The 24,505-nt window shown below is 44.0% G+C and overlaps 1 protein-coding gene across 5 annotated transcripts in view; it reads left to right on the forward strand.

The window, feature by feature from the left end:
- The window catches only part of MFSD13A (major facilitator superfamily domain containing 13A), a 38,342-nt gene extending 15,196 nt beyond the window's left edge, over window positions 1-23,146 (forward strand). For all 5 annotated transcript variants that reach the window (XM_073685310.1, XM_073685307.1, XM_073685309.1 and 2 more), the window contains exons 3-9: window positions 2,713-2,792; window positions 4,394-4,843; window positions 9,200-9,317; window positions 12,769-12,865; window positions 13,831-14,002; window positions 15,360-15,553; window positions 17,722-23,146. In XM_073685310.1, the coding sequence (XP_073541411.1) occupies window positions 2,713-2,792; window positions 4,394-4,843; window positions 9,200-9,317; window positions 12,769-12,865; window positions 13,831-14,002; window positions 15,360-15,553; window positions 17,722-17,975 (1,365 nt within the window). In that variant the 3' untranslated portion in view covers window positions 17,976-23,146. The remainder of the gene's footprint in view (window positions 1-2,712; window positions 2,793-4,393; window positions 4,844-9,199; window positions 9,318-12,768; window positions 12,866-13,830; window positions 14,003-15,359; window positions 15,554-17,721) is intronic.
- The last annotated feature ends 1,359 nt before the right edge of the window (window positions 23,147-24,505 follow it).

The raw sequence follows: 24,505 nt of genomic DNA on the forward strand, positions 1-24,505 counted from the left end.
CGCTCCATTGTAAAGACATATTATAAAAATAGTTCACTTCTCACAATGGTGCTCGGCGTGACCTCTGTTTAGACCACTATTGTTACATCCTTAATCCTCTCAATCAGATGTAAGAGGCCGACAACCGTTTGCAATAATTACTACATAGTTTACAGCAAACTTTAAATCCTACTCCTGTCGTGGCCAAGGAAATGGCCGTCATGGAATATCTTGGTGCTTTTTTTTTATTTTCGGTTTGATATCTGATGTTTCCAGGCATGTGACAGAATCAGGAACTCAATTATTCACTTTATCATTTTGACTGTCAAGTTAGTAAGACTAAGCTTTATGATGGTATTTTCTTCGAATATAGCAGCAAAGTAATAAAAGGACGGTGCAGAATAAATCCTAGGCCGTCTGGGCACGATAGTTCTTCCCTGGCTGTACAGGTGTAAGGCTTCCCGCCAGTTACTATAAAACATATACATATTACATTATAGCTGGAGCTGCCAGGTAACTGCAGGAACAAAATCTGACAGCCACTGAAATCAGTGTGATTTCCTGCACCATGTAATGCCATTTGTGACAGCAGACCAGGGACTCATTGTTTGGAAAAGGGGTTTTTACAACCTGGGCAAATCCTTTAAAAAGGATCCATCAGCTCTTCTCATATTTCTGTTTTCAAAAATACCTCCCTTTTTAAAAATTCCATAGCGTATTTTTTACATAGAACTTGTTGTGGCATCCCTCTATTATTCCTCCTGGAAATGTATGAATAAATTGAAATCTCAGGGTTACTCTGCCCCTTGTGATGGGAGCATGTCTCAACATACTCTAAGGACGCAGTCAGACCGCCGTATAAATTGGTCCAAGATCGGACCACAGTGCACAGACTGGCCATCTCCTGACCCGAACATGACAGCTGCATAGAATTACATGAAGCTGTCATGCTCGGGTGGGGAGAGCCGCCGGCCAGTCCGTGCACTGTGGTCCGATTTATACAGCCGTCTGACTGTGCCCTAATTTTGTCTAAATCTATGTAGGAACATAGGGCCTGATTAATCAAAGCTTTCACCCCAGAATTCTAGCGTAAAAGCTTTGAAAAGTTGCAAAAATGTAGGTGCAATGTAGACCTCTGCCTAAGTTTTGCGACTTCTCGCGTCTTCACCCTAGTTTCTCCCAGCGCTGCTGAAATGGGCAAAGCTGGGACAAGGGTATGGCGACGGCCGCTCATCAAATTCATGACGAGCGGCTGCACTCGCTACACCACAAAACTCCGTGCGCCACCACCAGAAACGTACGTCAGGCATGCTTGGCAATGCTACGTCCCGCCCCAAACAAGCCTCGCCCACCTTTTAAAAATTTTGCGGAGTTGGCCAGTATTGCCAAAAGTTGCAAAATGTTTGTGTGACTTTGAATTGCATTTCAAGCGGTTTTACACCAGAATTCTTGCAAAACTTGTCACGGGGATACCGCCACAGAGAGGTACCAGAAGATTGCAGCGTCTGGTTACCCGAACTCTTAGACTGGTTAGAACTGCTTCACCATCATATTAAACAGTGCATGTTTTCTTTGCTCTGGCATTGCTAGGCTTAATCAGTTTAGTTGATCTCCTGGAGTTCTCTTTCATGGATTGTCTCAGCTATTCTGTGTTGGACACTCCCCTCTGGTATATATGCTTGCCACTGGCTTTTGGGAATTGCCAGTGATAGTTCATTCTGCCTGGTTTGGAGTTGGCGGTTGGAGAGTTGTTCTGGAGATTTCTGCTTGGAGTTTGATTGCATGTTCATCCACATAATCTCCTATTTGGTTTCACCCATGTTCCCCCTCCCCTGTGTTCCACTCTGTTGTTTGATGAGCGTATTTTATAAGATTGAAGTTTTCATTTGTCCCTGTCTGTCTTCCCTTGTCTGTCTGGTTAGTATAATCCTATACACTTCGGCCTCACACCATCCTGGGTGGAGGAGGGAACAGATAAGGGTAAGTCAGGAGCATAGCAAGGCTCATGACCCCGGCGTCTCCACCTTTATGAATAATCCGTGGGACAGGGATAGACTAGGGCTCCCCCAGCATGAGGGATAGGGAAGAAGCCCCTTTCCCCTCAGAAATCCTGCAACAGACACTTGTTTGATGAATTGGTGCCATAATGAAATATCTTGTCTCAATAGAAGGTTTTTTTTTGTTTGTTTTTTTTAATACTTTCTGATGCCTTGTGTATTGGGAATTTTGGCTGGAATAGTAAATTATCGGTGTTTTATATGTTCAGATCAGTCTGTAAATTCAGTAAAAAACTATTCTTTCTAGTAAGTGAAAGTTACAAATGCAGAAAACAGATGGACTCCAGCATCTTCCAGCGAAACAAAACTAAAGGTCACATTTATCTTCAAGATCAAACGTAAGACAGGAGATATTAGAAGCCGCTGACAAAATCTGAGCGGCAGAAATTGCTCCTTCTTTTTTGCTCTGATCTGATCAGTCCTTTTCGTTAATACACTGTTAATTATTATTTAATCTTGTGCCATCAGTATCCATATAACTGCGCAATTAAAGGGGTAATATACAATTTCTGTAATCAAGACTCAAAAGAAATCTTTGTATAAGACGGTAGAATATTATATGTGCAGAGATTTACCCAAACGACATCTGTTACTAAAGTGAATGAGAAAGTCAAGCACATTTCTTAAAAAAAAAAAAAAAAAAAAAAATGAAACCACACGTTTTTTTTTTTCTTAGACAGTCTTCTTGATCTGGAACAGTCTGAACGACCCTTTATTTGGATGGCTCAGTGACCAGATCTTCCTGAACGCAAAACAGTAAGTCTGATTGTGGGTAACTATTTCCTTGAATGCACTGGCTCATTCCGAGTGTCCTCAGTATACGAAAACTTTCATATCGGTCTGTAATTTCATACGCTGAATCACTTTTCCTGCAAGCTTTTGCAGTTCTGCCTCTCCGCCGCTGTCCCCAGTCTTTCTTGACAGGCTGCAGCGGTGGCATCACAACTACAGCTCACGTGACTACTCCAGGCAATCACTGGCCTCAGTGGTCTCATGACAAACTACAACGGCATCACCCCTGAGCCCAGTAATTGGCTGCAGCGGTCACATGCCCTAAAATTGGGCCAGCATAGCCTGCAACAAAAAATGTGACTGCAGTGGGGAGGCAGCACTTCGCCTGGGGATGGTGAGGAATGCTGATTTTATTATTTTTACCAGAGCAAGACTATGGGGATAAAAAAAAAAACACTTCATCCTAGAAACCTCTCTAAGGGTATGATGACATGTGGTGCTTTTGCAGCATTTATTTATTTTTTTTGGCTGCGTTTTTTTTTCTGCTGCAGAAATGCTGCATATAACACCACATGGAGAGATTAAATAATGCTATATCTCCAACCAATATGAAATATATGTATGTTTTTTTTTAATATTGGTTTGAATAACATCACAGCAAAACGAATGTGGTTTCAAAAATCTCATGCACATGCTTTGTATTTTTTCCTTGCATTTTTTTTTTTGACCTATGAAATCGGCAGCATGTCAACATTTTGCGGCGTTTTTCACCCATTCTAATAAATGGTAAAAAATAAATAAATAAATAAATAAATGCATGTGTGAATGCATCGAAAGTGCGCACTTCTCTTGCCAACACTCTGGTTTTTGCTGCAAAAAAACATCACGTGTGAACATACCTTAAGAGTATTTGCACAAAATGGCTTTTTTAGGAGGACTCTGCCTGGAATTCACCTGAAAAAGCACTGAAAAAAAAGCCAAATGTAAGAACAACGTGCTGAACACATGTTCAGTCTCCTTGAACTTTTACCCGCTTCAGGCTTTCAAAGCTGCGAAGCGGTTACAAGAAGTGACCGGTCCATTCAGCTGGCGGCTTCCACTTTGCATTTTTAATTCTCTGTATTAATAGTGGCGGCTTCAAATTGTCTCTTCAGAGAGGAAGAGGACTAGAACTCTAGTGCCACCTATAGGAAGTAGCAATCTTACAAGTCAATATCGACTCTCTAACGAGCCTTGTCACATGACTTGGGGTAAAAGCCAAACCAGGAATCTCAATTTGCAGACACTGTGTTTCAGGGGTATTGCCCCTCATCAGTGCAAAGTGTGAGATCTGGCTGGGTGAGAGGTGTCTGACCAGGATCCAAGGGGTAACGTATCTCCTTGCAGAGAGTGACCTGCCGAGGTGAGGAGACTTTTAGAACGTTACTCCTTGGATCACGGCCTGACACCTCTCACCCAGCCATGGTGGCAGCAACTCCTTCCCCGGTCCCCATTGAAATCTGAGCTTGTGTTTTTGTAAATCTATGATGGAAATCACATGATATGATTCCGATCACTTACTTATGAGATTGTGTATCTGTGAACCCCCTTCCATTGATGCCTCTGATCTGTAATTTCTCCTGCAGGTCCAGCGTGGACGTCTCCGCTCCTGACGTGGTGCTGAAGCGGCTGAGTGCCTTGAGCAGAAATGGCCCACTGTTTGCACTTTCTTTCCTGGCGTTCTGGGTGTCATGGGCTCATCCTGGTCTGCAGTTCCTCATCTGCCTGTGTGTGTATGACAGCTTCCTCACCATGGTGGACTTGAACCACAATGCCTTGCTGGCAGACCTGGCAGTCTCGGCTGCCGAGAGGACGAGATTGAACTTTCACTGCTCGCTGTTCAGTGCTATCGGCTCCTTGTCGGTTTTTGCATCTTATACAGTCTGGAATAAAGAAGACTTTTTCTCCTTTCGGATATTTTGTGTGATCCTGGCAGCGGTGTCTGCTCTTGGCTTCACGGTTTCTACGTGGCTGCTCAGACAACGCTTTCAGACAGGAGGACAATCTGCTGACAGCCAGGATTGCTTATTAAAGGAGTAAGTGAAATCGCAAATTGTGGTTGAAAAAAATTATTTTTTTTTGGAATATTCCTATATTAAATTAATGCATTTCATGGGAACGACCACTTGGCCCCCACTGATCCGGTGCAGAAATGCAATAAAGCCTCATTGAAGTGAACAGGACTGTGCAGCAGAGAGGATGCCTGAAAGCATTGCTGTGCAGGGAAATGCTGCAAACCTATCCCGCGTTGTGGCCTCGTCATCGGGGAACTCCCCTGATCAATAATTTATATCATATGCTAGATATACAGTCATGACCGAAAGTGTTGACACCCTTGAACATGTGTATAACAAAACATGTATAATGACAATTTTCTGTGAGACATATTCATTTTCTGGAACAATTTCGAGGGTGACAACACTTTTGGCCATGACTGTGTGTCATCACTTACTATGGCATGAAAGTAAATCCTTATAAACAGTATTGATGGCACAAGAGCAAAGTATCCTAAGGTCCCAAAAGACAAAGCTGTGTAGCGATGATGCCTTTCCTGCTAATGTTTCGCCAAGTCACAAAGGTTTTACCACCAGAAGAAGTGATGGCATCTTGCAAATCAATGGGGATTGCATTGCTGGGACCCTCCCTCATCCTAAAGCTGACCTTAAAGAGCGGTTTGGCTGCTGGTTATCTCTGCCGTCTCCTTCAAATACACATGGTTGCTTTGCTGTGCTGAATGCTCTTTTGTTTTTCTACAAGAGCTGCTGCCAGAATCATCTGGCAGCGACTTCTCACCCCACAGAATTAAAGGATTGGGCAATTGAATTCCAACCGTCCAATCCTTTTGCCACTCACGCAACATAACCAGCCTGGGACATTCGGGAGGCTCCCATACATATTAGATGGTCAGCTGTTTTTTTTTATCTAAAGTGTATGGGGGACTTAAAGGGAAGCTGTCGTCAGAAAATGACCTATTGTTTAAGGTTTTTGTGTCTTTTTTTTTCAATGTATTTTTGTAGAAATTTTGGCATGTTTTTTTTTTTTTTTTTTTCATATCACAATCTGTATTAAAAATATAAAAAGTAGTAATATTACAATTTTTCATACTGGCTACTGAGGCTATTTTAGACTCTAACTTTCTATTGTTTCTGGACATTAGACGGACGTTGGCAGCAATGGTCAGGTCCCAATCCTATCTTTTGCATTGAAGCATCTAATGAGCGTGTGCAAAGGTCATTGTGAAGGGAGGGGAGGCAGGGGTCAGATGTGACATCGTCTATTGTGATTGGTGGATCCTGTGTTATCAGCTGTGTATAGAGGGGTTACCTGTCATTGTAATCTTGCCTCTGATGATAAGGAGTCTGCTGAAAGGACATGAAGGGAGTCTAAAAAAAACACACTGAAAATTGAAAGATTGCTAAGCTTGTTTTTAATATAATTAAAAAAAAAAATGGCAAAAAATGTTTTAAAAACACAAGTTTTACAAAAACCTAATTTAAACAATAAGTAGTTTTCTTATGATGGGTTCCTTTCAAGAATCAAGGGCTGCACACAAAGATATTTAGGGAGTGGAAGAATGTTTGGTACTTTCCAAACAAATCTCATATGTCTGTTGATTTTAAAGGGAACCTGAGAGTCTATGCATCCTGCCCAAACCACAGGCAGCATGCTCGGAGCCTGGCTGCAGGACTGGAGCCAGGTATGTGTTATTCTGAAATGCTCCGACATTTCAGAGAGAACCATAGTTAAAGAAGCCTCCTCCATACTTTGAGCTTCTCCCTGACCCCTCTCTACAGGTGATTGACGGGTCTCTCCCTAGGTACACCCTCCCCTCCCCCCTCAAAAAAAAGGCTTTTTAAAACAGTTGGGACCTCTAGCAGCGGTACCCAGCACCACTCCACTAGGTGGATATATAAACCCTCTTTAGTACAGAGCTGAAAGGACTTTTCTGTTTCGCTGCCCTCATAGCTGCATCTAGGGTACAGGAGTTTGCACTTCTGTTTGCTACAGAAACGGTAATGCTTGAGCGACCGTGCACCGACGCCAGGACGCTCCTTATTGTGCCGCACAAAGACCTCAGCTACCTTAGGGGGTTTACTCGGGTTACGAATGTTTATCAGTTGTCTGGAGAGAATGAGATTAGGATTATGGCTGGACCGGGCCGTGTTTGCAGAAGAGGTTAAGCTTGGATTCTCATAACAACATGTCCTACAAGTTTCCTGTCCGTGTGTCCGTACGCGGCCCCTTGTAAGTATCATTTTAAAAGCCGCTCCTCCAGCAGTCATTATCATTTTCACCTTGTGAAATAGAAATAGCTGACGTGGCATCTTGTACGACATCCAAGGAATTCCTACACATGTCCTAAGGTGTGTCTCTTACTAAGGAGCCAAATGTTATTACAACCAAACAAAAAAAAAAACAAAGCAACTGAATTGTTCAAGTGGAAACAGAATATATTGGAGAGAGTTTTCCATTAAAATAAGTAATTATTAGAGGGGTTGTCCGAGACTTAAGACACGATGACATATTCTTAGGATTGGTGATCAATATCCGATCTGTGGTGGTCCGGCACCCTCGCTACTCGGCTGATACCTGGTGCTGAGGCTGCTGGAAGTACAGTGTACAGAAACAGAACAGCACTGCCCCATATACTGTGGCCGTTGTCAGGTACTGCAGCTCAGTTCCCATTGAAATTAATATGATCTGAGCTGCAATACCTGGAAGTGGCCACTACATGGTGTACTGCGCTGTTCTGTCTCCGTATACTTTACTTCCAGCAGCCACGGCACCAAGTATCAGCTGAGCTGTAGAGGTGCTGGGTGTTGGACCCCCACCAATCTGATATCGATGACATCTCCTAAGCAATTTCTTAGTCCTGGTTAATTCCTTTTAGATGCCTGTAAACAGATGAATTTTCAGTTTTTTTGCTTTTTTTGATGGTATAAGTATGTAAGATAGATTAGGCATGGTAAATTTCATCCTACTTAATCTACAAGGCTAAACGCACAGGCATTCCTTGTAGAGCTCAATTTTTGATTTCTCACCCATTTAAACAGTATGCCTTTCACCCAACGAATGTGCAAAACACTTGTTTGTCGGGTGAAATTATAAAAATGATAACCTGCTATTCTATGTTCACAGAACAATCATAATTAACAATTGTTCTGTGCACATGGAAGTGCGGTCGGCCTATCTAAACAGGATATTAAACAACCGCATGTAGCTGATAGTGGGTCATTTAACGTTGCAATTCAACCATTATGTAAATGCACCCCCTGCTCCTTATTCCCGCATTAACTGATCCACTACCAGAGACCTCTGAGTTCCCGCTCTATTAAAATTATATATACATGTTCAGCAGACTGGAGCGTGTTTGTTCAGGGGGAGATAGGTGGTATAGTGGTCATTCTGACCGATCGGCCGACAGCTATTCTAGAGTCAAAATCTTTATCAAAGTAAGCACAGGTCCTAGTTGGGGGACTGTTTGCTAAAAGGAGCCATGCATATTTTTAGTTTAAAAATGCGCTGGCCAGTTTTGGAAAAAAACATTCTTGGTGCTTGGAGTTGGGTTTGTGCCGGTCCTCTGCCTCCCGCAGTTATAGATATAATAAAGGTTTTTTTATTTTTAAACTTAAAGGGGTATTCCCATCTCCAAGATCCTATCCCAAAATGTCGTAGGTGTAATAATATTAGCAAATCCCTCCATTTAGAAATGTAGTATAGTTCTTCTGATTCGCTATATCTCTTTCCTCTTGAGTAAGGCATTGCAGTAGCTTCGGTATCTATGGTTGCGACCATATAGTGACAGCTAGATGCTAGTGGTCGTAACCATAGATACTGAAGCTACTGCAATGCCCTACACATGAGGAAAGAGATAGCGAATCAGAAGAACTATACTACTTTTCTAATTGGAGGTATTTGCTAATATTATTTTTACAACGACGACATATTGGGATAGGATCTTGGAGATGGGGATACCCCTTTTTAATGTATGGCTCTTCTCAGAACAAGGTTTCCCAAAAGGACCCAGATAGCCACCTTTTGAATTAAGTAGTCCTGTCTTGCTAGCCGCAGCTATTGGATTTATGTTAGCAGATCCCTGCGATCTCAGCATCTTCTGCCACCAATGTGATGTTTGTAAAGCCAGACAAGAAGTGGAGTGGTTGAATTTTTTTTTTTTTTTACTCGTTTCCACCTCCACAAGTGGGTAGTTTGGCAGCCACTTTATTTTTACTTCTCCTTAGTAATAGAAGGAGCCGTTCCAATTAAAAGAACTGGTGAAGTCGTGCGTTGCGCTGGGATTCTATAGGCCGGTGCTTCTCCGGTGCCTTCTTATAGACTTCTATGACTATTCCAGATGATTGCCTTCTCTAACGTGGATTATTTTCCCCTAGATTATACGTTCATGAGCCCACGGATTCTCCAGAGAAGAAGATCACCCTTCTAGAATACCTCAAACAGCTGTCCAGGCACCGAAACTTTCTGTGGTTTGTGTGCATGAACCTGGTGCAGGTAAGATCCTCAGACATTGTCCTACTGATCACAAGTGTAAATACAACACACCCAGGCACAGGGCCACCACCATTATTGACCGAGCGTCAACATCGTAAATGGTGATGGGATCATAATGGAACCACAGGCGGATTTCATCACCTCGCTGGTCGTGTAGGGACTTATCTCTACGAGAGATGACGGCCATACACACCCGATAGAGAATGGCCAAGAGATGAGTCACCAGCGTGTATCATCCTCATGTTTCCTATAATATGCTTGGCTAAATGTATTTATTAATCCCTAAGGAGACACGAGCGGTGAGGCAGACACTTTTAGCCCTGCGGTGGGTGAGATGGAAACCAATAGATTTGGGAACAACAGACGTTCACCTTTTTATCTTCCCCTTAGAGCAGATACTTAAGTTTGCTTTGAGTATTGACCCTGTTCCATACGGTACTAGTGGTGCTGGAGAGTTGAAAACATGGTAATTGAACATTCATCACGTGCTGACAGTACATAGTACACTTTTACGTAAGCAAAGTAGATTATTTGAGGCGAAACACACAAGTTTCCAATGTCACAAGTAAATGCGACAAGCCAGGCAGATGTGTCCAAATTACTCTCGATTTTTGGAAAGTAATTTTTGACAGCGAAATGTGTTATCCGAAAATAACCTATTGTTTAAATTAGGTTTTTTGACATATTATTTTGAACATATAATTTGTAGTAAAATAAAGACAAAATTTAGTAATTTTGCAATTTTCACAGTGGCCACTAGGGCTATTTTAGACTTCCTTTTCTTTCCAGAATAAATTTCATCAGGCTCATTATCCGCAGAGGCAGGATTACAATGAATGATAATTCCTCTATAGATAGCTGATCACACAGCATTTACCAATCAGAAGAGGCGGTCACAGCTCTTACTCCCTTCATCGTGACCTTGGCACCTGCTCATTAGATGCTTCAATACAAAATATAGGGTCGGAGTCTGTTCATTGCTGCTAATGTACATTTGGATTTCCTGAAACGAAGTATTAGTCTAGAATTGTCCCAGTGGCTAGTGTGAAAACTGCTGCAAGATTTCTAATTTTTATGTTTTTTTGGCAATAGTTTTTTTTTCTCAACCAGATCTGTATTAAAAATAAAAAATACATTTAAAGGGGTTGTCTGGTGCAAATCTAGAAGTCTGCAGTGAGTCTGTGTGACTGCAAACTTATGAATCCCCCCAGTGCACGCTGTGCTCTGCGGGGATTTGCCAATTTCTGAGCCGGGACCGGCGAGTACATATGCGTTATACATTCTCCCGGGCAAAGCATGACTCCTTTTCTGATTACACACAGTCTTTAAAGTGAAAGTAAACTTTTTATATTCTGTAAGCCTTTTAATTCTGTGCAGATCAGTGGGTGTCCTGGTCCTGAGGCCTTCACTGATCACTGAAAAGACCCCTGATAAGTGCATAACTAAGAAAGCAGGAGCACACAGCCTTCTATTGAACCCATACTCCTCTCTCTTTGCTCGCTCAGGCGCTCCTTTCACTTGAGCTGCGCCGTGTGCGCGCACAGGTGTTCCTTTCTCTTGAGCTGCGCCGTGTACTCGCTCAGGCGCTCCTTTCTCTTGAGCTGCACGGCGTGCTCGCTCAGGCGCTCCTTTCTCTTGAGCTGCGCGGCGTGCTCGCTCAGGCGCTCCTTTCTCTTGAGCTACGCGGCGTGCTCGCTCAGGCGCTCCTTTCTCTTGAGCTGCGCGGCGTGCTCGCTCAGGCGCTCCTTTCTCTTGAGCTGCGCGGCGTGCTCGCTCAGGCGCTCCTTTCTCTTGAGCTGCGCGGCGTGCTCGCTCAGGCGCTCCTTTCCCTTGAGCTGGGCGGCGTGCTCGCTCAGGCGCTCCTTTCCCTTGAGCTGGGCGGCGTGCTCGCTCAGGCGCTCCTTTCCCTTGAGCTGGGCGGCGTGCTCGCTCAGGCGCTCCTTTCCCTTGAGCTGCGCGGCGTGCTCGCTCAGGCGCTCCTTTCCCTTGAGCTGCGCGGCGTGCTCGCTCAGGCGCTCCTTTCCCTTGAGCTGCGCGGCGTGCTCGCTCAGGCGCTCCTTTCCCTTGAGCTGCGCGGTGTGCTCGCTCAGGTGCTCCTTTCTCTTGAGCTGGGCGGTGTGCTCGCTCAGGCGCTCCTTTCTCTTGAGCTGGGCGGCGTGCTCGCTCAGGCGCTCCTTTCCCTTGAGCTGCGCGGCGTGCTCGCTCAGGCGCTCCTTTCCCTTGAGCTGCGCGGCGTGCTCGCTCAGGCGCTCCTTTCCCTTGAGCTGCGCGGCGTGCTCGCTCAGGCGCTCCTTTCCCTTGAGCTGCGCGGCGTGCTCGCTCAGGCGCTCCTTTCTCTTGAGCTGGGCGGCGTGCTCGCTCAGGCGCTCCTTTCTCTTGAGCTGCGCGGCGTGCTCGCTCAGGCGCTCCTTTCCCTTGAGCTGGGCGGCGTGCTCGCTCAGGCGCTCCTTTCCCTTGAGCTGGGCGGCGTGCTCGCTCAGGCGCTCCTTTCCCTTGAGCTGGGCGGCGTGCTCGCTCAGGCGCTCCTTTCCCTTGAGCTGCGCGGCGTGCTCGCTCAGGCGCTCCTTTCTCTTGAGCTGGGCGGCGTGCTCGCTCAGGCGCTCCTTTCCCTTGAGCTGCGTGGCGTGCTCGCTCAGGCGCTCCTTTCCCTTGAGCTGCGCGGCGTGCTCGCTCAGGCGCTCCTTTCTCTTGAGCTGGGCGGCGTGCTCGCTCAGGCGCTCCTTTCTCTTGAGCTGCGCTGAATGGGAAGCGCCTTACACTGTGTGGTGGCCAGAAGTGGTGCCACTATACAATGTATGGAGCTGTGCCACTTCCAATGCACCGTATCCATTTGTAGTAAGGACCCTGAGCTAGTAGTCCTTGGATGCCAGAGCAAATCCCTGCGGACCTCCTCTTACCGGCCGTCATCCCTGGCACCTCGTCTCACTAGTAGATTCAATGCAACATCCTGTGACACAACGCTATGATGACATCTCGCTTGGCGTACTAATTAGGAGAGGTGCTGGGGGCAGGAGATGGTTCGCAGGGCTCTGGTCTGGAAGCTACGTAACTGTGGAGTTACATGTGTAAGTATATCACTATATAGTTATATTGTGTCAAGGGTTTTTTCAGAAGATCTCATTATACAGCACTATGGATTTTTTTTTTAATATTGTTCCTTTAAAAAAAAGTTTCTCCAAATGTGAATTTAACCCAATACAACTTTGCCCCTGCCAGTTATCTTGGGTTACAGCTATGTATACAATGTGTAGACGCCATACTATTTCTGCCTGTTTGGGTTGTATTGATGGCCAGTGGGTCATTAGTGGATCTATAGCGCTGTTATCTGGGGGCAGCATGGCGTCCATTTGTCTGTGTCGTGTTCTGCTTGGATGCACGCCGTGGGCGCGGGATGGGGCACCTGCCCAATGAAGGATATGTTGCTAAGGTTTTTTTTGTTGTTGTTTTGCAGGTGTTTCATTGCCATTTTAACAGTAATTTCTTCCCCCTTTTCCTGGAGCATTTGTTGTCTGACAGAATCTCGGTTTCTACCGGCTCTTTTTTACTTGGTAAGTTGTCAGCTGTCTACTTCTGTCTTGCCTCGCTTGCAAGTATTGTCACCAGCTGTGCTGACATCTATTGCGGGTGTCAGGAAAGGATCGGAAGTCTGAAGCCCCCCAGACACATTAGACAGCTGTCAGTGAACTTCTCCCCCATCTCCCTCACACACAGGAGTTATCCGAGCGCTCTTGTGTTCTGTGAGACCTCAGATTACTCAGGCGGCAGGTTATCTGACCGAGAACAAAAGGATCGTCCAAAATCAGACATGGCTGATCCTTCCCTTCCCCAATATCACCTGTCTGGAAGAGTCGGGGGACCTCCATACAGACTGTTGGCCGAGCGCGCTGATATCGGCGGGTGTGGCTGATGTCAGTCTAATGTGTTGTTATTGTGATTACTATACATGATTACCAGTAGATTTTCGTTCTTCTCACACAGCTTCTATAGTGATCCTAGAGACATATTGTCATCCTATTATATTATATGAGAGGCGGCGGTCACACCAGTCGCTATATTCAGGCCATACACATTGGATATGGCAAATGATCCCAAAAATGCTGGTCATACGAATACGATTTTCAGCCAATCATCCATCCATCGGAGGGTTGAGCAGTCCCTTTTGGCTGTAGATCCTACAAACGATCCAACCTTCCACATACCTGACGTATCGGAGAATTACATACACCTCTAGTCTCATCTGACCACAGCCTAAAAAAACCCGTGAATTTTACAGATGATGATGATGATATTTATATAGCGCCAACATATTCCGTAGCACTTTACAGATCAGTCTGCCATCGTCCATTGCAAACGATGATTTGTGTAATTTTGGCTGACATGTTTATGGGCAGCGTTGTCTTTCTGGACTGACACCCTGTACTTTACTGCACTGATATTGTTACTTCATGCAAGAAAAGTGACCATTACATATTGTGAAGTAGAAATGATTTTCTTTCTCTTTCCTCTTTGCCAGGTATTTCTTACATTGCTCCACATTTAAACAACATGTATTTCCTCTCTCTGTGTCGGAAGTATGGCGTTTACAGCGTTGTGCGCTGGCTGTTCATCCTCAAGCTGGCTCTCAGTGCACTCATGCTCCTAGCCGGCCCGGACCAAATATATCTACTGTGTATTTTTATAGCCAGGTTTGTACCTTTTAAATTTTTTTAAAACTATTTTTCATTTGCGTTGTCTCTCTCGCTCTGTGGTTGTCTCTCTCGCTCTGTGGTTGTCTCTCTCGCTCTGTGGTTGTCTCTCTCGCTCTGTGGTTGTCTCTCTCGCTCTGTGGTTGTCTCTCTCGCTCTGTGGTTGTCTCTCTCGCTCTGTGGTTGTCTCTCTCGCTCTGTGGTTGTCTCTCTCGCTCTGTGGTTGTCTCTCTCGCTCTGTGGTTGTCTCTCTCGCTCTGTGGTTGTCTCTCTCGCTCTGTGGTTGTCTCTCTCGCTCTGTGGTTGTCTCTCTCGCTCTGTGGTTGCCTCTCTCGCTCTGTGGTTGTCTCTCTCGCTCTGTGGTTGTCTCTCTCGCTCTGTGGTTGTCTCTCGCGTAGCCTGTAAATATGACCGAAATGTCCAATAGATACAAACTCAAGAGATGGACATTTGTGGCATATCCTCTTTGTCCTCGGACAGCCCCTGTAATATAATAGACCTTGCAAACATTGACATAATCTATTGAGCCAAAATGAAAAGTCTTCGCTGTAGTATACTGTCATAGAGCCGTACAGAGATCATAGATATCTGCTCAGCACTGCCCCCTAGGGAACGATCATGACATTGGCATTGTTGTGCCTGTAAAGAAACGTGGTGATTACTGGCTCTCATCGTGTTGGAGTATCGCCAAGTTCAAAAGTAAAAAGTTAAAAATATGAGCGCTTTTTTTTTTTCTTTAAATTTTATTAATAATTTTTGTTAATGTTGGAGTAGGTAGGATGCCCATGTTCAGGATCCTAAAATCAGCGCATACAAACAGCGTTCCTATGTCTGCAGTGTCCCTGCATTACATAGACCACCTGTTATTTCCCCTCTGGTGCTGTAGGAGAATTGGGGGTTGTAGTTGTCTGTTCCCCCCCCTCCCCCCCATAGATTACAGCTAGTTGCTGAGGGTCTCCATAGTGGTACATACTGTCCTCAGATTATCATTGGGCGACCGTCTGACAGTAAGGATACGGGAATCGCCTGGTCCTATTGCTGCGGCCCCATCTTTTCCAGGGGTCCTGGTTACTAAACCTCCGCCAATCACAAGGTGACGACGTGTCCTGGTAGTAGTCCATGACTTTGTGTGATAGGGATACACCTTCTTACAGTGTTTTTCAGCCTTGTGGTGGCTGAGGAGCCACTTGCTGCAGCAGGAACCTTCACTCCTTAGTTTCCTGTCTGGATAAGATTGTCGTCTTTGCTGTCTTGCTGCGTGTTCCTCCATGAGTATGATTGGCAGCAGCGGTGTTTGATCCTGACCATCGCTTTGGTTACATGTCAATAACCACCGTGTATTATCCGCTCATTGCAGCAACCGTGTCTTCACTGAAGGGACTTGTAAATTGCTGAACCTGGTGGTCACCGACTTGGTGGATGAAGACTTTGTCCTCAATCGCAGGAAACAGGCGGCCTCAGCGTTGATGTTTGGAATGGTGGCCTTGGTCACCAAACCTGGCCAGACCCTGGCTCCACTTATCGGTACATGGCTGCTGTGCGTCTACACAGGTAAACTGAGAGCACCACCGTATTATTAGAAGCCCTTTATAATGTATTCAGCGTTAAAGGGGTTGTCCATTTTTAGTTGAATAGATGTGTTGGAGACTTTTGATTTTGTGGAGCTTTTAGAATATAAGTATGACAGGTTCTCCTCCTTCCTCACAGGCTCTCCTGTTATCAAAATGGCCGCTGGTGGAGGATCATGTGACCACGCCTGTCCATCCGCCTCCTCCAATAGAAAAACACTTCATTTGTGAAAGAGGAGGCAGATGGACAGGCATGGTCACATGATCCTCCACCAGCGGCCATTTTGATAAAAGGAGAGCCTGTGAGGAAGGAGGAGAACCTGTCCTATTAAAATACTGGTAAGTTCCATAAAATCACATCCAAACACATCTATTTAAAATAATGATAAAGTGACCAAGTCTTTAAAATGAAGCTTAAAGGGGTTCTCCAGGCTTGGAGCTAAAGACTTGTGTATCCTCACAACGTGCACGGTGTGCGCTGTCAGGATTTTCTGGCATCTGAAGCAGGTAGTCATGTGACCACAAGTATGCGATTTGCATATTTCCGGTCACATTCCGACTAGACTTGTCCCGCCTCGCTCAATTCAGTTCTATTGGGCAAGACTGTGCACGTCTAGTCGGCATGTGACCGCATGTATGGACATCACAAACTTGGCTCTGGAGGGCGCGCACAGTCTCCTTCCCTGCGATTTTGGTGCTACAGTAAATTATATTGTAGTCTACTGTGCCCTGTACATGATGGTTTCTTTTCCCAAGTGTAACAATACAAAAATAATGTAGTTCTAGCAACATTTTTATTTGAAGGAGTTTTCCAGAATTAAAAAAAATATATATAATAATAAAAAAAAGAATAGTGGGTGTTTTGACCAAAACTTACAGCTTAAATTATGCTTATGAGGCTGTTAGTTCAGGAGATGTGAGAATTGCTGCCATAGCATGGTTCATGTCTGAACAAGCCCTTACCCATTTATTTGATGGGGCAGAGCACATACACCAAGTGCAGTTGTTTTTAGAAAAAAAAAGCCTGCTTTTTTTGTATTTTTCAATACATCTTGTAAGCTTTAAAGGGATTTTCCAGAATTTTAATATTGACATCCCCCATACTTTGGAAAGGTCATTGATATCAAATTGGTGGAGTCTCCCACTGATCAGGGGCCAGTGGTGTATGGGAAGCGCCTTACTCTGTGTGGTGGCCAGGAGTGGTACTGCACGGCATCTCCCACACATGTGAATAGTAAAGCACTTGCCACTATACAATGTATGGAGCTGTGCCACTTCCAAAGCACCGCATCCCCTCCAAGTAGCTGATCAGTGAAGGTGCTATGGGTTAGACCCCCACCCATCTGCTATTAATGACCGTATTATAAAGTCCCATAAAATTACTTTATAGGAGCTGAACATAACTTTCTGCATTCACTCCATGTGACTGCAGAACGCTGAATCCTGACAGTTTACACAATGCTCCGTTGCCAGCTCTTGTATGTGATCTGAATAGTTGCCGTCATCTGTCTGTTAATAAAACTTTGAGAGGACCAGGAATATTGCTACTAATCACGTGACCGCAAGTATGAAAATCGCATATTTACTGTCAGTTAATGAGCTGGCAATAGAGGGTAATCCTGACAGTGGGAATGTTGCACACTGTCAGGAGTTGGTAGTCTGGGGTAACATAGAATAAGATTTTCACTTTTTACAGGGTTGTCTCAAGTTCCTATCCTCAGGAGCACATTGCTCCAATGCCTCCCGGCTTCTGGTTTGCTGGGGGACCGTGACGGTGCACTCCTGAAAAGGGACAGTGACGGTGCACTCCTGAAGATTGACAGCTCAGGTCAGCAGCATGGCTAGACCGCGGTCCCACACTGTGCTCTCCCATGATAATGGCTGCTTTGCCTCTGCAGCATCAGAGGAGCTGAGAAATCTGGCCAGATTCGGCGCTGTTGCAATTTCGCTCTCCTCGCCTAGGTAACCAGACAATTCTGAGATGGTCGGTAACTTGGCAACGAGCTGTAAACTATAGAATTAAACATTCCTTTGTTCTTGAAAACAGAGTAAAATAAAATATTTTTATAAGCATTTTTCAATATTGCCTATTTAAGGTGAGACAACCCCTTTTAATGTATATAACATTGACTTGTATGTATTTGGTTGCAGGATATGACATCTTTCAGAGGGATGCTATGAATAATATCAACACAGAGCCGCAGATGGATCCGAGCCGTGTACTCGCGGCCACCCTCCGGCACGGCTGCTTTTACCTCCTGGTGTTCATCCCTATCACCTGTGCTCTCCTGCAGATTTTTACCTGGTCACATTTTACTCTACGTGGAAAGCGACTGACGGCAGTGAAATCGTATCGCCAGAATCAGACTCAAAATGTTCTCCCTCAGGATATCAAAAACATATGAAGAACAGTGCAAGATACAGAAATGATTACAGCCCCTCCCTATTGGTATAGAGCGCAGAACATGGCACAAGGTACGAGAACACAGCACATAGTGACCCAGTGATCATGGCCTGTAGCATTGGGCCGGTCACTGCGCTAATAAAGGAAGAGCTGACATTACTGACTGACCTGATCACGAAGAAGAATCAATTACTCTGATCCTTAATATATGTAAGGGGCCAAACTTTCCATTCCATTATAGGAGAATAATTTAAAGGGACATTAAACCCTCGGATGCAAGAGGGAAAATGAAAAAAACACCGTATTTACCTGTGTGTCACTGGGCGCAGCCTTCCTGAAATTTGACCAAAAGCAACGTCCCACCTCCTCCTGGTCACTTCTGGGGCCCAACGTCCCACCTCCTCCTGGTCACTTCTGGGGACCAACGGAGAGCACAGGGCTTACGTTCTATGATTTACATTGCACACAGCATAGCCTAAGGCTAGCCTTATGTATCAGGCGGACAGCTATCCCTTTCGGACACTTACATGCTCAATTGAGTTGATGCGAATCGATCTGCAGGTGCTGGTCCATCAGCAAGTTCAGGGTATCTGCAGCCCTTCTTTTGACTAGCCGGCCTGTGCATCATGCCACAATGATATCATCATGCTAGGCTGGCTAATGAAAAGGGGAGCCAGGGATGGATGCCGCCAGGTAGGAGGTGGTTTTCAGGGCTTCCGTCCAGTGACCCGATTACTGTCGTAGCCACTGGACCAGGTCCTGCGAACAGATTCGCACCAACTCTAGTGTATGTGGTTTATGAATGGGGAAAGGAAAGTCGGCCACTGCCAGACAGGAACGAAAGGATCCCGTAACATAATTTTCCAATTCCATCTTCTCTCAGGGTAGACGTAGGGAGTTGGGAAACCACCATACACATTAAATGGTCATCAGGGCCCTCCTAAATGAAGAGGGTTCTGCTGACATCGATTGAAGATGTAAGATCACTTCTAAGTTGCCTTTTCCGAAATCTCCCATTTCCCCTACACTAGAAGTAAACGCAGAGAACATGATCAAGGCGGACACACACGGTCTACTTTTTTGATTTTTAACGTTCCTTTAAGGAGACTTGTCACCTCTGCCACCAGTCACACCAGGAATAGCTGATGACCTACTGTGACCTTCTTAGCAATGACCTGCCGTTATGTGTTACTTGCTGGCAAGTAATGATCTGGAAAGACAGCGAGGCCCGAATTCCTTGTTATATTGGTGATCCAAGCACAGAACGGGCAACAAAACCTCCGCAGTTGTGACCTGATTGGACTTGGTTTTTGCATCTTAAGTTAACCAGGTGCTATAGTTGATGTAATTTTTTTTTACTTCTGTGTACAGTTATGTAAAATGTGAGACTGGCCTTTTGTAATGTGATGACCCCGTCCGTTTTTACAGGAAGTTTCCACTTCTAAAGACGTAATTTATCATTGCAGTGATTCACATGATCCAGGGTCATTTCCCACTTCTCTTCTGCACATTGACTAATCCAAGGTTCCTTATCAACCACCGTCTTCCTGTTGGGTGACCAGCATTTGCCTACGTGGCACTAAGAGTACAAATTATTATGGGCCAATGGCTGTACAATAGACTGCCCCTCTTTGGTACACAGACTTTGCTTTTGGCCATCCCATTGAAAAAAATTAATTTTCTATATTTATCTATTGCCAGTGGGGAAAAAATACATGAATTAGGTTCTATGTAGAGAGAGGGAAGAAATTGTGTAAGAAGTGTTGTTGTTTTGTTTTTTGTTTAAAAAAAGAGGGAACCAGGAAGTAGAGACTGAACATGTAGTTTAGGGCTCTGTTCACATGTGTTCTCCATTTCTGTTGTCTATATCTGCAAAAAGGAGGCTCCAAACTAATGTGAACAGAGAGTTAGTTGGAAAGCCATGTATGTCAATGAGCCTTATGCTGCGTGCACACGGAGTCTTCAAGACGCCGGCGGTCATTTTCCTGAAGTGTCTTTACAGTTTTCGGCGGGGCTTTGCTTTCAAATTAAGCTGCTCAAAGAATAAATGTTACTTTTCTTATCCACTTCAAGGTTTCAAAACTCTGAAGTGGTTACAAAATAAGAAAAGACTGATCAGCACAGCAATGTCATTTTTACATTGCTGTGCATTAATTTTTTCAGAATCTGCCTGAAAGACTTTGTGTGGACGTCTTAAAGTGAATTATTTGTTGAACACCATTTTTTTTAATCCAATTCTGTACTTTCTTAACCCCCTTACAGTAGTCCCAGCTGTGGTGTGTTTTTTATATATATATATAATTAGAGAGAGACACACAAATCTCCCTAAAAAGACATCATGTAAGGCCTTTTTATTACTTCATTTTTTTGTTTTTTGTTGGTTTTCACCTGTTTTTTAATTGCACCTTACTCTTAGAACTTTAGTCCATTTTGTATGTCTGCTTTATTTCTTTTTCTGTTTGCCATTGTGGGCTGGTTTTGGGGTTTCCAGTTGCTTTCTGCTGCTTCATCAATAGAGACTTTTTAAAAAATGCTTTTTTTTTTGTGCAAATATACTACAACCACCCCCCCTTCCCTGCGGAGTAATGTCATAAATGTTTAATTTTTTTTTATCCCACAAATATTCCGCAAATATTTTTGCTAAAAAGTCACAAAAGAGCTTAAACAAAAATAAATGTTTTTTAATTTAAATGTCACGAAAAACGTGCACCATTTTGAAGAATTTGGCACAAAAAACGTTCACGAATACTAGATAGTGGGGCTGTGGCCATAGGCTACTATCTAGTATTTGGTCAGTAAAAAAAAAAAAAAAAAACAGGAGTGGGTGATAAATGCTGAATTGGTGACTTTTTTCTATTACACCTTTTCTCTGATTGTTCCTCACCTGGTTTTGGCTCCCACTCCTGAGAAAAAAATACTGACCAAATACTGATATCGGGGCCATGGCCTAAGGACACAGATTGAGTTGAAAGTGATACATGGGCTGGAACCTACAGATTCCAATAAGTGATGGACCTTTCGCTGACCTGGGGCTACAGTATACTAAATATTATGCAGTAAGCTCCCATTAGTGGTGGATGCAGGGAGCAGGCTATGGTATAAATCTAGGGACGGGTCCATTTTTAAATTTTGTACATGATTAAATAGATCTTGGACCGGATGAGGCTGGTGCACTTATTTTTAAAATCCATGCCTGACTGGCTATATAATCCTCAAATTAAAATGAGTTTATAACTTCAGCTAGAATCGGACTCTTAAAATACCAACTTTAAAACTTTGCTGACATATTGGGTGCGGGTGCATGGAGCAGGTTCAGGAGCTGAGCCCGCTCTATACGGAGTGGGTAACCGCTTTACTTTAGACGACCAGTACTAGCCTCTAATAGCAGCAACCCGAGTGAACTCTGATTGCTGCCGTTCAACCACATAGCTGCTGGCAGTCTCGGACAGCAAGATTTCAATGGGAGAAGTTGGCAGAGACCGCACCTCTTGGACTAGTCGACTTGTTCCCACCCCGCCCAGATTATATTGTAGATGTTAAAAGAATCTGATTTTTTGCAGGCTGTGGGTCGGCAGCATGAATCAGCTGGCAGGTTGTCTTTAAGATACTTTTTTTTTTTTTGTATTATATTTTTGAGTCTTAACCTTTTTACCACTAGTGCAATTGTTAATTTAAATGTTACATTGTCTTTCATCTTCTGCTTTAAATGCTATCATCATGTGGTTTTATAATTGTGGTATCAATGTGACAAGCTTTTTTATCCTTTAGACCTACACCCAACGATAAAAGGCTTGTGTAACTAATGACTTATTCTATTTTTTTTATACGTATATTTTTTGGCAAGGTAATATATTGAGGAAAATGCTCTTCCAAGCTAATAGTATATCCTGTTCTATAAAGTCGGTATCTGTATCATTTATTGTAGCTCCTGGTGGTTAGATAAGTAGAGGATTGCATTTATATGCATGTTCCCACCTACTTGTTTTTCATCTATCCCTGCCCTTCTTGAGTTTGATAAAGCCAGAGCTGTCAGTCAAAGAAGAGGAGGTGGAGATAGAGGGGAAAACAATCAGGTGGGAAGGTGCAATTAAATGTTTGCCCCCGCCATGGGCACCGAGCACCTGTACTTTGTCTGCACAGAGTGACTGTTCTGACCGAGTCCCTTTTAAGGTGCCTGTACAGATTAGACCAAATGTTCTTAAAGGGTTCAAATTAACAATGCTCGCTATCTTATCCGAACTAGGACATTGTCGTCATCTGAAAAAGAGTTGGTCGTGTCTGTACTTTTCGGCCAATTATCGGATATAAGATCTTTTGACCATGAGCCATTGGTGTTAGACAGAATGTTCTCAGAATTATCATCCGTTCTTTGCCCGGTGTCATTGACCCTGTATTACCAGTTGGACTGCAACGACCATTATGGGTTTAATTGTGTAGATCTGTATTGGCGAAATGATCGCCCGGTCAGTGGTCAACCTACTATCTAATAGGGTCAGATACAAGTTCTCTACAGTAGCCCACCCATACAGACATTACATTCTTGGCGAATCCCACCATAACATTGAAGACTTGGCCCAGCCATCTATAGAGGATTTTTTTTTTTTTTTGGGCTTATGGGGCAGTAAAAATTTGTTGTATAAATAAGGGGGGGGGATACGCTGTACCCTTTGGATCAGATGCCATAAACATTTCCCAAACGGATTGTCTAGTTCCGCAATACAGTGTTAAATGATGGTAATCCCTTGTTCCATGAGCCAAGTTGGAGTGGCCACAAAGAGCGCTTTTGGAGAAGCCGATCCATGAAAACATTACACGGGACAGCTCATTGATATGGGTGGAGTGTAATACTTTATTTCTCCTGTGGTGGCGCTGCAGGGAAAATACTCAGATTAGATCTTAAATTGCAGCTTTCTTATAGGGACAAGCTGGGAGTGGAATTGTTTTTAGCTTCTAAATGAATAAACTGTGACCAATGAAAATCCTGAACTGTACTTGGTAACTTTGAGCTGCTAGAGGCAGAGGTTTCTGATATTTGCAGATCTAGCCGTGTATGAATGTATATTTCTCATTTCATCTCAGGACTTGTACCGTTTGCTGGGGATCAGCTGTGTCACTGCCATGTTCACATGAATCATGATGATTTGCCATAAAATAAAGTCTATTTTCTCCAAAGTGTTGTAAGTTGTTTTTTTCCCACTCGTGCTACAACTCATCAACATGACACATTTTGAATAAGATTGTTTTATTTTAGGATTTTTATGTGTTTCGGGCATCGCCAGCTGACACCATTTTACTTGTGCACAGTACAGGATCGGGCAAAATTTTACAAAAGATGGAAAAACAAATGAACGGAAACACTGTTCGCGGTCATATGATAGAAGCTACTAGAGCAGAGCACATGGACGCAGTTTGGCAAGAGACTTTTATGGACTGATTGTGTCCAAGCCATAATTAATCATACATTATCCCATACAAGACAGGATCGGTGTTATTCTGTGTAGGTGTGCAGTCAGGGAACCCAAGATACCCAAAAACATACCACCTTAGCCTTTCCCATCACTGAAGCAGATCAGAGGCCCCCAATAAACGGATACTAATATAGATGTATGAATAACGTACTACTGTCATTTAAGAACCATTGATCCTTAGTACAAGGAAATAGTGAGACAATGTAGGACACAGGAGGACGGTGTATATTCAACTATGGGTTATTCACTATGAACAGAGTCCAAACTTGTACCATATTTTGGTGTGATTTTTCACCAGGAAATAACCTCTTCTTAATGGATCATTACAAGTCAGCTGATGTTGAATAAATCAGACAAGAGCGGCACGATATTTGGTTAAAAAAAAAAAAAAAAAGCAGCCCATACATTAGCTAAGATTATGACCATTACACTCGTGAACTGGTTTTGGTGAAATTTTTTTTGAAACTATTACAAATGTTGAGCGGACAATCAGTCCAGTAGTGCGTGTTGGTTTCTGTTCTCATTAGTGGCAGATATAGTTTGAGATGTGGCTGGAGCCATCGATGAACAATCGTTCATCAGCCCATTTTGATCCAATATGTTGGGGGCCTTGACTCTTCTTTTCTGGCCTCTAAGGGTATGTGCCCACGATCCGGACATAGTAGCGCCATATTTTTGCTGCGTCCAAAACGCTGTGTTCTATTGGACGCAGGTAAACCCACGTGTTCACTGAACTATATGGATTTGCCGCATTCAATACTTTCTAGTGGTCAAATTTCTGTTGTGGAGACTAGCGACTCCAAGATAAATTGACATGCTGTGGTCCTGAAAGACGCGCTGCATATCAGTGTCCATGGGTGATCCGCAGCCTCACATGCACACGAAGTGGACATGGGATTTCTAGAAATTTCATCCACTATGCTGTAACATCTGGACGCTGCAGGTTTGATGCTGCATAACACGCAGCATTTTCTGATCGTGGGCACACATGGCAAGTTAAACAGAGTATGGGGAAATAATCCTTGCTTAGAGCTCATTTTTAGCTGGACCTCAATATTTCCTT

Source organism: Phyllobates terribilis, unplaced genomic scaffold (assembly GCF_046119375.1).
Source record: "Phyllobates terribilis strain yellow unplaced genomic scaffold, ASM4611937v1 Scaffold_5__5_contigs__length_657084704, whole genome shotgun sequence".
Taxonomy (NCBI): Eukaryota; Metazoa; Chordata; class Amphibia; order Anura; family Dendrobatidae; genus Phyllobates; species Phyllobates terribilis.